The sequence below is a fragment of the Homalodisca vitripennis genome, chromosome 6 (genome assembly GCF_021130785.1).
Source record: "Homalodisca vitripennis isolate AUS2020 chromosome 6, UT_GWSS_2.1, whole genome shotgun sequence".
In the NCBI taxonomy this organism is placed as follows: Eukaryota; Metazoa; Arthropoda; class Insecta; order Hemiptera; family Cicadellidae; genus Homalodisca; species Homalodisca vitripennis.
The window spans coordinates 86,362,290-86,376,280 of record NC_060212.1 but is presented as its reverse complement, the minus strand read 5'-3'; the positions used below and the strand labels follow the sequence as shown (position 1 = coordinate 86,376,280).

At 47.0% G+C, this 13,991-nt stretch overlaps 3 protein-coding genes across 4 annotated transcripts; 2 read left to right on the top strand and 1 right to left on the bottom strand.

Moving 5' to 3' along the window:
* The first annotated feature begins 748 nt into the window (after positions 1 to 748).
* Positions 749 to 1,620, top strand: LOC124365456 (histone H2A-like). The gene is made up of 2 exons (XM_046821438.1): positions 749 to 950; positions 1,116 to 1,620. The coding sequence occupies exons 1-2, from the start codon at positions 749 to 751 to the stop codon at positions 1,532 to 1,534; spliced, it is 621 nt and encodes a 206-aa protein (XP_046677394.1). The 3' UTR covers positions 1,535 to 1,620.
* A 2,730-nt stretch (positions 1,621 to 4,350) lies between these two features.
* LOC124364516 (histone H2B) lies at positions 4,351 to 13,778 on the bottom strand. Of its 2 annotated transcripts, none has more exons than XM_046820062.1 (2): positions 13,591 to 13,778; positions 4,351 to 4,575 (listed from the first exon to the last, which is right to left on the bottom strand). In XM_046820062.1, the coding sequence occupies exons 1-2, from the start codon at positions 13,758 to 13,760 to the stop codon at positions 4,374 to 4,376; spliced, it is 372 nt and encodes a 123-aa protein (XP_046676018.1). In that variant the 5' UTR covers positions 13,761 to 13,778; the 3' UTR covers positions 4,351 to 4,373. The 2 variants fall into 2 exon arrangements, with proteins under 2 accessions (XP_046676018.1, XP_046676017.1); XM_046820061.1 differs by having other exon boundaries at positions 4,351 to 4,580; positions 13,596 to 13,778.
* Positions 10,125 to 10,581, top strand: LOC124364515 (histone H2A). Its single transcript, XM_046820060.1, has one exon. The coding sequence runs from the start codon at positions 10,145 to 10,147 to the stop codon at positions 10,517 to 10,519; it is 375 nt and encodes a 124-aa protein (XP_046676016.1). The 5' UTR covers positions 10,125 to 10,144; the 3' UTR covers positions 10,520 to 10,581.
* Positions 13,779 to 13,991: the final 213 nt, after the last annotated feature.

Genomic DNA, 13,991 nt, shown 5'->3' with positions numbered 1-13,991 from the left:
GAAGTGGGCCACGGTGGAGGTCTTGAGGCGGAGAGTTTTGGCCGTGCAGACGGCCTCTAAGTCTCCTCCCAGCAGCTGTCTGAGGGTCACCGCGTGGGAGCCCCATCCTTTGGGGACGTCCAGGATGATGGGAGGAATGCGGGGGCCTCGCTCAACCTCCATGTCTTCTCCGGCAGCGGTGTCCGTCCGTCGGCTCTTCGGCGGAAGAGTCGGAGCTGGAGCCGCTTGTCGCTTCCGCAGGCCCGCGGCAGGACGGCCTGATGAGCCGGAGTTGCCCCCAGGGGTAGCTGGCTCCACGGCCTGGGCCACCGGGGTGGAAATCCCCGGAGTTTTAGGGTGGCCTTTAGAAAGGCCTTTTTGGGCCTCAGACCGGCGCAGGTTCCCCTGGCACTTAGTCGCCGCACCCTGGCAGCTTTCCGGGGTAGTCCGGACTTCACCCGGGCCCTGACAAGTCCCGGGTGGAATGCTGGCCTGAGCAGCAGTGCGGTGCTGGGATCCCGCGGCCCGGTCGGCTGACTGGGGCGGGCTCACCTGGCACATCGCGTGACAGGACTCCGGTAAAAACCGGACTTCACCCGGGCCCTGACAAGTCCCGGGTGGAATAAGTACGCTGGCCTGAGCAGCAGTGCGGTGCTGGGATCCCGCGGCCCGGTCGGCTGACCGGGGCGGGCTCACCTGGCACATCGCGTTACAGGGCTCCAGTAAAAACCGGACTTCACCCGGGCCCTGATCTCCCGTCCCGGGTGGAATGATGTTGCTGGGTCGAGCAGCGGTTGTATGGCCTTGTAAAAGGCCTTTTGGGCAGACAGCGCTGGGGCCCGTTTGGCAGGCCGCGCGGGACCCCAGTAGTGTCGCCAGCGGCTCCGGTAAACCGGTTCCGCCAACTGGGACCGCCGGGGCAGATCCCTCTTCTTCCATCTTGATCCGTGGTCGACTCGTCTCGCTGGAAGGTCTTGTCGGGTCCACGTCTCGGAGCAGAATATAGGCCAAAATTCTAAAAAAAGGCTCTAAGCTGGATATCTGGCGTCGCGCGAGCGCGACCAATAGGGTGGCAGCTCGAACGCGATTGGCCGCGCTCGCGCGACGCCCGGATTCGAGGTAACCCCGAATTTCAGGCCACGGCTTCTATCTGTATCCCCGCAACCGAGTACAGCGCAACATTTCAGGACGAGGCAAAGGCGGTAAAGTGAAGGGAAAGGCAAAGTCCCGCTCGTCCAGGGCCGGTCTTCAGTTCCCGGTCGGCAGGATCCACCGTCTGCTCCGCAAGGGCAACTACGCCGAGCGAGTGGGTGCCGGAGCTCCGGTCTACCTGGCCGCCGTCATGGAGTATCTAGCCGCCGAGGTTCTCGAGTTGGCCGGTAACGCGGCCCGTGACAACAAGAAGACCAGGATCATTCCCCGTCACCTTCAGCTGGCCATCAGGAATGACGAAGAGCTGAACAAGCTCCTGTCCGGTGTCACCATCGCCCAGGGAGGTGTACTGCCCAACATCCAGGCCGTGCTCCTGCCCAAGAAGACCGAGAAGAAGGCCTAAGTCGCCCGCCAACGCGCGACACAAAGCCGCCCGGCTCCACAAACGGCCTTTTTAAAGGCCACCACAATATCACTCGTTTTCACAGTTTACGACTTTAATAATCATATTTCTCACTCTTGTCGTATATTTCCGACATGTATCTAGTAATTACTATGCTAATTATTAGTAAAACTGTCATTATTACCATCACAAATTACATAAAAAAAATTTAATAATGTACACGAATATATAACACTTTTTTGCCAATTGATGTTATCGAATAATAACAGTTTATTCAAATACTAAACAGTGCGTCAATTTATACCTATTTATAACTAATTACTGGTCTTCAAAATATATATATATATTTATTTATATTAATAATTAACACATTTAACTGTACACTTTAGTTAGTTGTTTTCACTCTAATTAACCGTATAAAATATATCACTTCTCTTTATTGTCTATCATACAATCTTAACTTAAATTCACCGTCTTTGTCATTTTAAATTAGTTTTAAACACGAAATCTAAACCTTTTCTCTCTAATTTAGTCGTTTTACAGCATATTTCTGTGGCTAGAAAACCAATCACTTGTACATTGATTTATTACAAACTTTTTCTTATTTTGTTACAGTAATCGTTTACATTATCATCAATTTTATTTGCAAATATCATTTATATTTATATATTAATCCTACTTACTACAGCGAATTCACTGTGTTTACAAATTACAACTGTTTGCTATTGTTCTTTTCGGTATTATTATAAAGAGCAGATTGATTTTCTATTATTTTCCTGTATTACGAACTTCTGTCAACCTCCGACCGCGCGATTTTCACTGGAACTATGTTAACAGTGTAACAGTGTAGTATTGTTTATATATTATAGCAAAACACAACAATGATTCAGTTTACAATAATTATTATTTTATATTCAAAGTGTGATATAAATTCCAAATGTCGCATAGAATAGTAAGTTGATAGATAAATTTTGTTAATTGAAAGCACTGTCAACCCCACATATTGCGATATTCACTGGAATATGTTAACAGTTTACATTTAGTTTGTAGTCATAGTGATTTGCAAGCAACAAATAAAAATCACTTATTCAGTTATAAATATACTTTATACGTGTATAGTTCAGTAATTTTAAAGGTCGTTTAGTAAATTTGAAAAATAGAAGAATCAGCGAATATTCGGTGATTGTAACGAAGTAAATATGTAAATTTGCTGTTATCCACGCTAATTAAATTTAACGTAATTATTTGTAAACGGATAAAAACGTGGATTAAATATCAGTGATAAACGCGCGCCGCTTGATCTGGGCTTGGAGTTTGCAAGCTCGAGTAAATTTTTTTTCTAAAAGAGCAAGCAGCGCGAAGCGCTGCGCAGCGGGCAAGCATCGCGTGATCTGACCCGTTCTGAAAAAATTTTGTTAAATTCAGAATAGTAGGCTATATTGTTTTAAACATGTTTCATTACTAATAATTTGTGTTTTTTCGTACGGAAATTAATAAACTCGTAAACTTAATCTAATAAACGTAATCTAACTTGTATAAATTAATATAGAGAATGCGGGGACATACTGGAAAATACCCATTTTAAACTTAAAATACACTGACTTGGATCACATTACAGTGGTATGAATCAAGCAATCGCAATCAGGTTCGCTAGACCGAGCAGATTTACACTTGTTAACAGACACCTCTCTGGCGCTACAGCTACAGGACTCGGATCTGCAGTATATCCAGTCACCTGTCTGTTTTATATGTATTTTCTACGTTATTACTTATTATTTTCAAATTTACAACCTGTCCAGGTATCGACAATTGTAAGTAAACCGTCGGTGACAACTCAATTTCACCGTAGTAACTAGAACCCGGGAGAATTATCAATGTTAACGGATACGTACACTCTGATTGGTCGAATAGTGACCGACCAATCAAGTCAAGCCACCTCCTACCTATATAAGCGTGTTAACAGTTCACTCTATATATTCTATCTCCACGCACATGCGCACTGTACACTAGATGACTTTATCACACGATTTCACCTGTTAAATACCGTTTTAAAACTAAAAAACGGTATTTAACGTGTATCTTGTTGTAATCTAAATCGACCTGTACTTAAAACTAGTGGTATTTCGATAAAATATAAATTTTCAAGTGTAACTTTCGGCTCTTATATTGAATTGTATAAAACATTACAACTACGAATACTATCAATTGGGCGATGACCGTATTTGTAAATTTAATGTTTGTTTAAAGATTGTATTTAAACATAACTTAAATAGGTAATTTCAATATAAAACAAGTCGAGAGTTGCTTGTTTTAGCCAACATAATAACAGAATTCCAATGTTTACACAACTAAAGGCGGTAAAATAAGCGAAAATTACAAGTTATGTTTAATCAGAGTTCAACGGTTCTTGGTTAATATTAGAAGTCATGTGTATAAAACATGACAGAAACTATGGTTTTCGATCGAATTGCAATTGACGTATTTTTTTTTTTTTTTTTTTTTTTTTTTTATTGTAAACTCAGTGTTTGTTTGAAATATAAATAAATAAACAGAAAATTATACAATTTTACAGTGAAATCGGACTATGTTTAAAAAGAAAAAAAAAAAAAGGAATTGTAAAATTCCTGGAATAAAATATTTATGACGAGCACAAAGTCATAAATTTGGTATTTTCGATAGAAAATATAGTCGAGAGCGACTTGAAACAACCAGGTTTACATCGGTTTTACAACAATAAGCGGTAAAATAAGCGAAAACGAAAGAGTTATTGGTGGCCTTTAGAAAGGCCGTTTGTGCGGAGCGGGCTCGCTTGTTGCGGGGCGCTGGCCTGCCGGCCGGCTTACTTGGAGCTGGTGTACTTGGTCACGGCCTTGGTACCCTCGCTCACGGCGTGCTTGGCCAACTCGCCGGGCAACAGGAGCCTGACGGCGGTCTGGATCTCCCGCGACGTGATGGTCGACCGCTTGTTGTAGTGGGCCAGGCGGGAAGCTTCGGCGGCTATGCGCTCGAATATGTCGTTCACGAAGCTGTTCATGATGGACATGGCCTTGCTGGAGACGCCGGTGTCTCTTTCGGATTCTTTCAGGCAGAGGCTTGAAGGGTGGCCATCACCACAGCGGACACACCGAAGTTCTCGATGGCAGTGACTCGAGCCGTGTCCAAATCCTTGGCAGCGGTGGCATTGGACGGGTCCACTAGGCCTCGTGTATTTCCGGACCTCCAGTCTACAGTAAAAGAGTGATCTGACACTGTATACGTCAGTTGGAGGCCGGAGTCCGTCTCCTCCGCGGAGTGTAATGAGCCACAGGCTGGTTGGTTTTCCTCGGCTTGTTTTCAGGAGTTTGGCCTCCACGATTCCGAGGTTTTCTCCATGCAAGGCTTCCGTTACTTCCTCAGGCGACAGGGTGGATGGTAGCCCCTTGATGACCACCTTGAGGAGGCGCTCAGTGGTCATAGCAAAAGTATGAAATTTTAGGTTTTGCTCTTGCAGATACCTCTGGAGTTGTCGGAAGTGGGCCACGGTGCTAGTCTTCAGCCGCAGAGTCCGTGCGGTGCAGACTGCTTCCAGGTCGCCCCCAACCAGCTGTTTGATGGTAACAGCGTGGCTGGCCCATCCTTTGGGGACGTCCAGGATGATGGGAGGAATGCGGGGGCCCCGCTCAACCTCCATGTCTTCACTGGCAGCGGTGTCCGTCCGTCGGCTCTTAGGCGGAAGAGTCGAAGCTGGGGCCGCTTGCCGCTTCCGCAGACCCGCGGCAGGACGGCCTGATGAGCCGGAATTGGCCCCAGGGGTAGCTGGCACCATGGCCTGGGCCACTGGGGTTGAGATCCCCGGTGTTGTAGAGTGGCCTTTAGAAAGGCCTTTTTGGGCCTCAGACCGGCGCAGGTTCCCCTGGCACTTAGTCGCTGCACCCTGGCAGCTTTCCGGGGTAGTCCGGACTTCACCCGGGCCCTGACAAGTCCCGGGTGGAATAAGTTTGCTGGCCTGAGCAGCAGTGCGGTGCTGGGATCCCGCGGCCCGGTCGGCTGACCGGGGCGGGCTCACCTGGCACATCGCGTTACAGGTCTCCGGTAAAAACCGGACTTCACCCGGGCCCTGTTCTCCCGTCCCGGGTGGAATGGTGTTGCTGGGACGTCCAGCGGTTGGTTGGCCTTGTAAAAGGCCGTTTGGGCAGACAGCGCCGGGGCCCGCTTAGCAAGCCGCGCGGGAGCCCAGTAGTGTCGCCAGCGGCTCCGGTAAACCGGCTCCGCCATCTGAGACCGCCGAGGCAGATCCCTCTTCATCCATCTTGATCTGTGGTCGCTCTAGTAGAGTTGTTGACTCGTCCACGTCTCGGAGCAGAATCGAGTATAGGCCAAAATTCTAAAAAAGGCTCTAAGCTGGATATCTGGCGTCGCGCGAGCGCGACCAATAGGGTGGCAGCTCGAACGCGATTGGCCGCGCTCGCGCGACGCCCGGATTCGAGGTAACCCCGAATTTCAGGCCACGGCTTCTCATAGCAGGCGGATGAAACACCAAGGGCCGAAGACTACACAACTATGTTTTAGATAGAGGTGACACGATTGTAGCCGCGCCTGTGGACCCTACGCACTATCCGACGAGGCTCAACGCACTTCCTGATGTCATAGATGTGTTTCTGTTTAAGGAACTACAGCATCATGTGGAAGTGCGAGTGGCAGATGACTTATCGTCTGACCATGTACCCGTCATAGCAGTTCTAGCGACGACTCCAGCTTCAAGGATTCCTTCAATGGGCACCTCAATCAGAACTAACTGGGAGGTGTACAGCCGTGTATCCTGAGGCGAGCAACTGCAGCCCCCAGCGACAGCCACTAATCCAAATGTCCTAGACTCATATGTTTTCAGACTTGAAACTCAGCAGTCACGAATGCTCTGGCGGCGGCCTCACGACCTGGACGTCCAAAAAACACCAGGTCGGCCTTTGCCTGCCATCATTAGGATGGCTGTAGACAAAAGGAGGCGTCTTCGTCGAATATGGCAGAGAACGCGACATCCGGCTACCAAACGGGCCTTCAACGTGCAGTGCAGCATTGTCAAACAGATGTTGTATGATTACAGGACAGAGACCTGGAACTCATACCTTTCTAGTCTTGAGCTAGAGGATGGCAGTGCCTGGAAGACTGCAAAAATCCTGAGGAGCGAAGAAATCCACGCACCAGCCCCTGCACGGTCAACAAGGACTTTGTTTACTCTGCTACTGACAAGGCCGAAGCTTTTGCAGATACGATGGAGGAGCAATTCAGCCCGAATGCGGATATATATGACGACGACCACTGCGAACACACGTCGAGAGCACACTAAACAATTTTTTTGTTACAGCTCCCGACATCGAGATAGAGCCGATTACTCTTGATGAGCTACAAGCCACCATCAAGAAATCGAAACCGCGCAAAGCCCCCGGACTAGATGGAGTTGGATCCAGGGCACTCCTTGCAGCTCCTATAGCCCTGTTAATGTGCTTGGTTTACAGTGTTCAACGACGCTATTTCGACTACAACACTTTCCCACCAGCTGGAAGGTCGCTAAAGTCATCCTTATTCCCAAGCCCGGGAAATCCAGACTATTCCCACAAAACTTCCGCCCCATCTCACTCACTTTTCGTCCATCTCAAAAATTTTTGAGAGACTCCTACCTATCCCGCATTGCTTCTTTCCTGGACGGCTTTATCCGACCTGAACAGTTTGGCTTCAGGCGCGACCACTCGACAACCCAACAGCTGGTACGTGTTGTCAACATGCTGGTGGACAAACGCCAATTTTAATCTGTGCTCTGTTGCAGTGTTCCTGGACGTCAGCAAAGCATTTGACAAGGTCTGGCATGAGGGCCTGCTCTACAAGCTGGCAAAACTCACCGGTGCCCCCCCCTGCATAACACACCTCATCCGGTCCTATCTGACTGGCCGCTCATTCCGCATTTGTGTAGATGGAGAGCTGTCCTCAGAGAGAGCGATCGAAGCAGGCGTCCCCCAGGGCAGCGTCCTGGGACCAGTGCTGTACCTCGTTACACTAATGACATGCCACTGGTCCCCAGAGTAACGCTATCTCTGTATGCCGATGATGCCATGTTTCTGTGCAGGAGCTTTCAACCGATGCGTGCCGCTGACGTCATGCAACAGCAAATGGATCTTCTCTCTCCCCCTGGCTAGAGAAATGGCGTATCCGCATAAACACTGACAAGAGCACAGCTGTTTGTTTCAGAAAAGCGCCCGTAGGATGCCGCGAAGACTCCCGCCGCCTGTGACACTTGATGACGAGCCGATTGCATGGAAGGAACAAGCTAAATATCTTGGTGTTACGCTTGATTCCAGATTAAACTTCGGTCCTCACGCGAAAAGGAAAGCAGTAGAGGCCAAGCGGATCGCAGGATCAATAGGTCCTCTAATTAACCGTAGATCACCCCTACCAATGGGTGCAAAAGTCTCCATCTTTCTAGCTGTTGTCAGATCACTAATGATGTATGCTTGCACAGCTTGGTGGTCAAACTGCAGCCGCTCAAACCGAAAAGCCCTGGAAACCATCCAATCCAAGGCCCTCCGCTCCATCACTCGCCAACCATGGTTCGTCCGCAACGAAACAATAAGGAATTCGTTACAGATCCCAACTCTAGACGTCTTCGCGAGGATAACTTCAGAAAAATTCTTCGAGGCAGTTGCAGCAGCATTCGGAACATCCCCACATCGCAGCCATCGCAGAACCGTACGCCGGACCAGACGACTACAGACGACGACCGGCCACAATTCTGGACGACCCTCCGTAAAGAATACTCATCCCAAGGATGAAGCCGCGATCCCAATCCTGGGACGTAACCAGCAAATCACACTAACCAAATTTTTGTTTCAGAACACAACAATCTTAATTAGGCCAAATTAATAGTTATGTTTCAGAGCTTCCTCTACAGTCAGTGGACCTAGGGTCCAGGTGCTGTACGGCCACGACAGGACGTGGCAGCAGAGTGGTTTAGTGGGTAAAAAATCCCACATAACTGGGACGCCAGTACCTTTTGAAGGTTCCCTCTGCTTAACAAAAAAAAAAAAAAAAAAAAAAAACCACGGCTTCTCATCATTCGACCTCCAGCACTCGTTGTGACAACATCTACTGGACTTACAGCAATGACCGACATCTTCAAGAAGATGGGACAGCGTGCCTTTGGAAGCGCCGGGCAGACAGTTAAGAGGCCCAGCTCTCCGCCTGCCGCCCCGGCGTCTAAGAAGCTCGCTGCTCCAGCAAACGGCCTTTCTAAAGGCCACAACGCCACTTCTTCTTCTGTGGCTCCTGACTCACCGGTGGCTCCGGTTTCCACGCCCAGGATACCTCTGATGTTCCTGGACAGTGTTCCTGACTGGCCTACTCACGCCAAGAAGCTGGAGGAGTTGGCGCGAGACGGCCTGACGACCACTTTCCGCGGTGCTCACTATCGCTTGAAAGTGAGCACCGTGGCTGATTTCCGGGCAGTTCAACGGTATCTACTTGCCAAGAAACTGTCCTTCTACACACACAACCTTGGGCGTGAAAGATCGCTCAAGGTGGTGATCAGTGGACTGCCCGACACTGATGAGGTGGAGCTCTCCGACGTCTTGACTAACGAGGGCTTCGCAGTTGATGATGTCGCGCGCCTACGGACAGCCAGGGGACCCACGAGGAGCTGGCTGATCACGATGACCAGGGACAGCGAGCGAGAGAACCCTGACACGAAGCGGGCTTGCCAAATCTACAACGTGACAAGCCTGCTGCACGTCAGGGTCTCGGTCACCGTCTACAAGAAACCGGCTGGCCCACCGCAATGCTACAGGTGCCAAGGCTTCGGCCACGGCTCCGGCAACTGCGGGAGGCCTAGAAAATGCGTCCGCTGCGGGGAAGGCCATATCAGGATGAACTGCCCCAAAGTATCCACTGAGAAGGGTCACTGTTGCAACTGCGGCGGTGATCACAATGCCAACTATCGTGGGTGTCCAACCTACAAGGAAGCCCGAGCGGCAGCCATCCAGTTGAGCCGCAAACCTCGGCCAACCAAACCAGCGGCGAGGCAACCAACAGCCCAGCCGACTAAGCGGCCTGTGCGGGATGAGTCACCAGCGGACTCCGCATCAGAGGATGAAACTGTGGACGACATGCCGCAGAAGAAGCGCCGGAGGAAACCTCGCAACCCGGCCAACCGACTGCCTCGCCCGCCGGCAACTGTAGCTGACCTTCCGGTCACACAGCGGCCCAAGGCAACACCCAGGCAGAGACTAGAGTGGCCGCCTAGAACAGCCACTCCGCCGCAACAAGTGGAGGCGCCAGCAGCCGATGCAGCAGCAGAAGCCGCCGCCCCCGCCCAGCGCAGCCTTCAAGCCGTCTTGGCCGAGATAGCTGCGCAGCTGACCGCCCTCACCGGGCTCTTCAATGAAGCAGTGGCACTCAGCGCCGCACCGACCAGCTGCTAGACTGCTGCAGGAACTAATTGTTCCAACCGACAGGCAAGTCATTGAGCTTGAATCGCTCAGATACTGCCAACAGACCAGGAAGAGCGCCCAGAGGCCATCCTAGCGACCCGACTTGGACTTGGACCACGGCTTCTATCTGTATCCCCGCAACCGAGTACAGCGCAACATGTCAGGACGAGGCAAAGGCGGTAAAGTGAAGGGAAAGGCAAAGTCCCGCTCGTCCAGGGCCGGTCTTCAGTTCCCGGTCGGCAGGATCCACCGTCTGCTCCGCAAGGGCAACTACGCCGAGCGAGTGGGTGCCGGAGCTCCGGTCTACCTGGCCGCCGTCATGGAGTATCTCGCCGCCGAGGTTCTCGAGTTGGCCGGTAACGCGGCCCGTGACAACAAGAAGACCAGGATCATTCCCCGTCACCTTCAGCTGGCCATCAGGAATGACGAAGAGCTGAACAAGCTCCTGTCCGGTGTCACCATCGCCCAGGGAGGTGTACTGCCCAACATCCAGGCCGTGCTCCTGCCCAAGAAGACCGAGAAGAAGGCCTAAGTCGCCCGCCAACGCGCGACACAAAGCCGCCCGGCTCCACAAACGGCCTTTTTAAAGGCCACCACAATATCACTCGTTTTCACAGTTTACGACTTTAATAATCCTATTTCTCACTCTTGTCGTATATTTCCGACATGTATCTAGTAATTACTATGCTAATTATTAGTAAAACTGTCATTATTACCATCACAAATTACATAAAAAAAATTTAATAATGTACACGAATATATAACACTTTTTTGCCAATTGATGTTATCGAATAATAACAGTTTATTCAAATACTAAACAGTGCGTCAATTTATATCTATTTATAACTAATTACTGGTCTTCAAAATATATATATATATATATTTATATTAATAATTAACACATTTAACTGTACACTTTAGTTAGTTGTTGTTTTCACTCTAATTAACTGTATAAAATAAAATATCACTTCTCTTTATTGTCTATCATACAATCTTAACTTAAATTCACCGTCTTTGTCATTTTAAATTAGTTTTAAACACGAAATCTAAACCTTTTCTCTCTAATTTAGTCGTTTTACAGCATATTTCTGTGGCTAGAAAACCAATCACTTGTACATTGATTTATTACAAACTTTTTCTTATTTTGTTACAGTAATCGTTTACATTATCATCAATTTTATTTGCAAATATCATTTATATTTATATATTAATCCTACTTACTACAGCGAATTCACTGTGTTTACAAATTACAACTGTTTGCTATTGTTCTTTCGGTATTATTATAAAGAGCAGATTGATTTTCTATTATTTTCCTGTATTACGAACTTCTGTCAACCTCCGACCGCGCGATTTTCACTGGAACTATGTTAACAGTTCAGTTAACAGTGTAGTATTGTTTATATATTATAGCAAAACACAACAATGATTCAGTTTACAATAATTATTATTTTATATTCAAAGTGTGATATAAATTCCAAATGTCGCATAGAATAGTAAGTTGATAGATAAATTTTGTTAATTGCAAGCACTGTCAACCCCACATATTGCGATATTCACTGGAATATGTTAACAGTTTACATTTAGTTTGTAGTCATAGTGATTTGCAACAAATAAAAATCACTTATTCAGTTATAAATATACTTTATACGTGTATAGTTCAGTAATTTTAAAGGTCGTTTAGTAAATTTGAAAAATAGAAGAATCAGCGAATATTCGGTGATTGTAACGAAGTAAATATGTAAATTTGCTGTTATCCACGCTAATTAACGTAACTATTTGTAAACGGATAAAAACGTGGATTAAATATCAGTGATAAACGCGCGCCGCTTGATCTGGGCTTGGAGTTTGCAAGCTCGAGTAAATTTTTTTTCTAAAAGAGCAAGCAGCGCGAAGCGCTGCGCAGCGGGCAAGCATCGCGTGATCTGACCCATTCTGAAAATTTTGTTAAATTCAGAATAGTAGGCTATATTGTTTTAAACATGTTTCATTACTAATTTGTGTGTTTTTTCGTACGGAAATTAATAAACTCGTAAACTTAATCTAATAAACGTAATCTAACTTGTATAAATTAATATAGAGAATGCGGGGACATACTGGAAAATACCCATTTTAAACTTAAAATACACTGACTTGGATCACATTACAGTGGTATGAATCAAGCAATCGCAATCAGGTTCGCTAGACCGAGCAGATTTACACTTGTTAACAGACACCTCTCTGGCGCTACAGCTACAGGACTCGGATCTGCAGTATATCCAGTCACCTGTCTGTTTTATATGTATTTTCTACGTTATTACTTATTATTTTCAAATTTACAACCTGTCCAGGTATCGACAATTGTAAGTAAACCGTCGGTGACAACTCAATTTCACCGTAGTAACTAGAAACCGGGAGAATTATCAATGTTAACGGATACGTACACTCTGATTGGTCGAATAGTGACCGACCAATCAAGTCAAGCCACCTCCTACCTATATAAGCGTGTTAACAGTTCACTCTATATATTCTATCTCCACGCACATGCGCACTGTACACTAGATGACTTTATCACACGATTTCACCTGTTAAATACCGTTTTAAAACTAAAAAACGGTATTTAACGTGTATCTTGTTGTAATCTAAATCGACCTGTACTTATAACTAGTGGTATTTCGATAAAATATAAATTTTCAAGTGTAACTTTCGGCTCTTATATTGAATTGTATATAAAACATTACGAATACTATGAATAACGAACGATCAGATCAATTGGGCGATTACCGTATTTGTAAATTTAATGTTTGTTTAAAGATTGTATTTAAAAATAACTTAAATAGGTAATTTCAATATAAAACAAGTCGAGAGTTGCTTGTTTTAGCCAACATAATAACAGAATTCCAATGTTTACACAACTAAAAGCGGTAAAATAAGCGAAAATTACAAGTTATGTTTAATCAGAGTTCAACGGTTCTTGGTTAATATTAGAAGTCATGTGTATAAAACATGACAGAAACTATGGTTTTCGATCGAATTGCAATTGACGTATTTTTTTTTTTTTTTTTTTTTTTTTTTTTTTTTTTTTTTTTTTTTTTATTGTAAACTCAGTGTTTGTTTGAAAAATAAATAAATAAACAGAAAATTATACAATTTTACAGTGAAATCGGACTATGTTTAAAAAGAAAAAAAAAAAAAGGAATTGTAAAATTCCTGGAATAAAATATTTATGACGAGCACAAAGTCATAAATTTGGTATTTTCGATAGAAAATATAGTCGAGAGCGACTTGAAACAACCAGGTTTACATCGGTTTTACAACAATAAGCGGTAAAATAAGCGAAAACGAAAGAGTTATTGGTGGCCTTTAGAAAGGCCGTTTGTGCGGAGCGGGCTCGCTCGTTGCGGGGCGCTGGCCTGCCGGCCGGCTTACTTGGAGCTGGTGTACTTGGTCACGGCCTTGGTACCCTCGCTCACGGCGTGCTTGGCCAACTCGCCGGGCAACAGGAGCCTGACGGCGGTCTGGATCTCCCGCGACGTGATGGTCGACCGCTTGTTGTAGTGGGCCAGGCGGGAAGCTTCGGCGGCTATGCGCTCGAATATGTCGTTCACGAAGCTGTTCATGATGGACATGGCCTTGCTGGAGACGCCGGTGTCGGGGTGGACCTGTTTCAGCACCTTGTAGATGTAGATGGCATAACTCTCCTTCCTCCTGCGCTTCTTCTTCTTGTCGCCCTTGGTGATGTTCTTCTGGGCCTTGCCGGCCTTCTTGACGGCTTTTCCGCTCGCTTTCGGTGGCATCCTGAGTCGCTGGTGTACGCCGGGAGTATAGGCCAAAATTCTAAAAAAGGCTCTAAGCTGGATATCTGGCGTCGCGCGAGCGCGACCAATAGGGTGGCAGCTCGAACGCGATTGGCCGCGCTCGCGCGACGCCCGGATTCGAGGTAACCCCGAATTTCAGGCCAAGGCTTCTCTCATTCTGCTCCGAGACGTGGACCCGACAAGACCTTCCAGCGAGACGAGTCGACCACT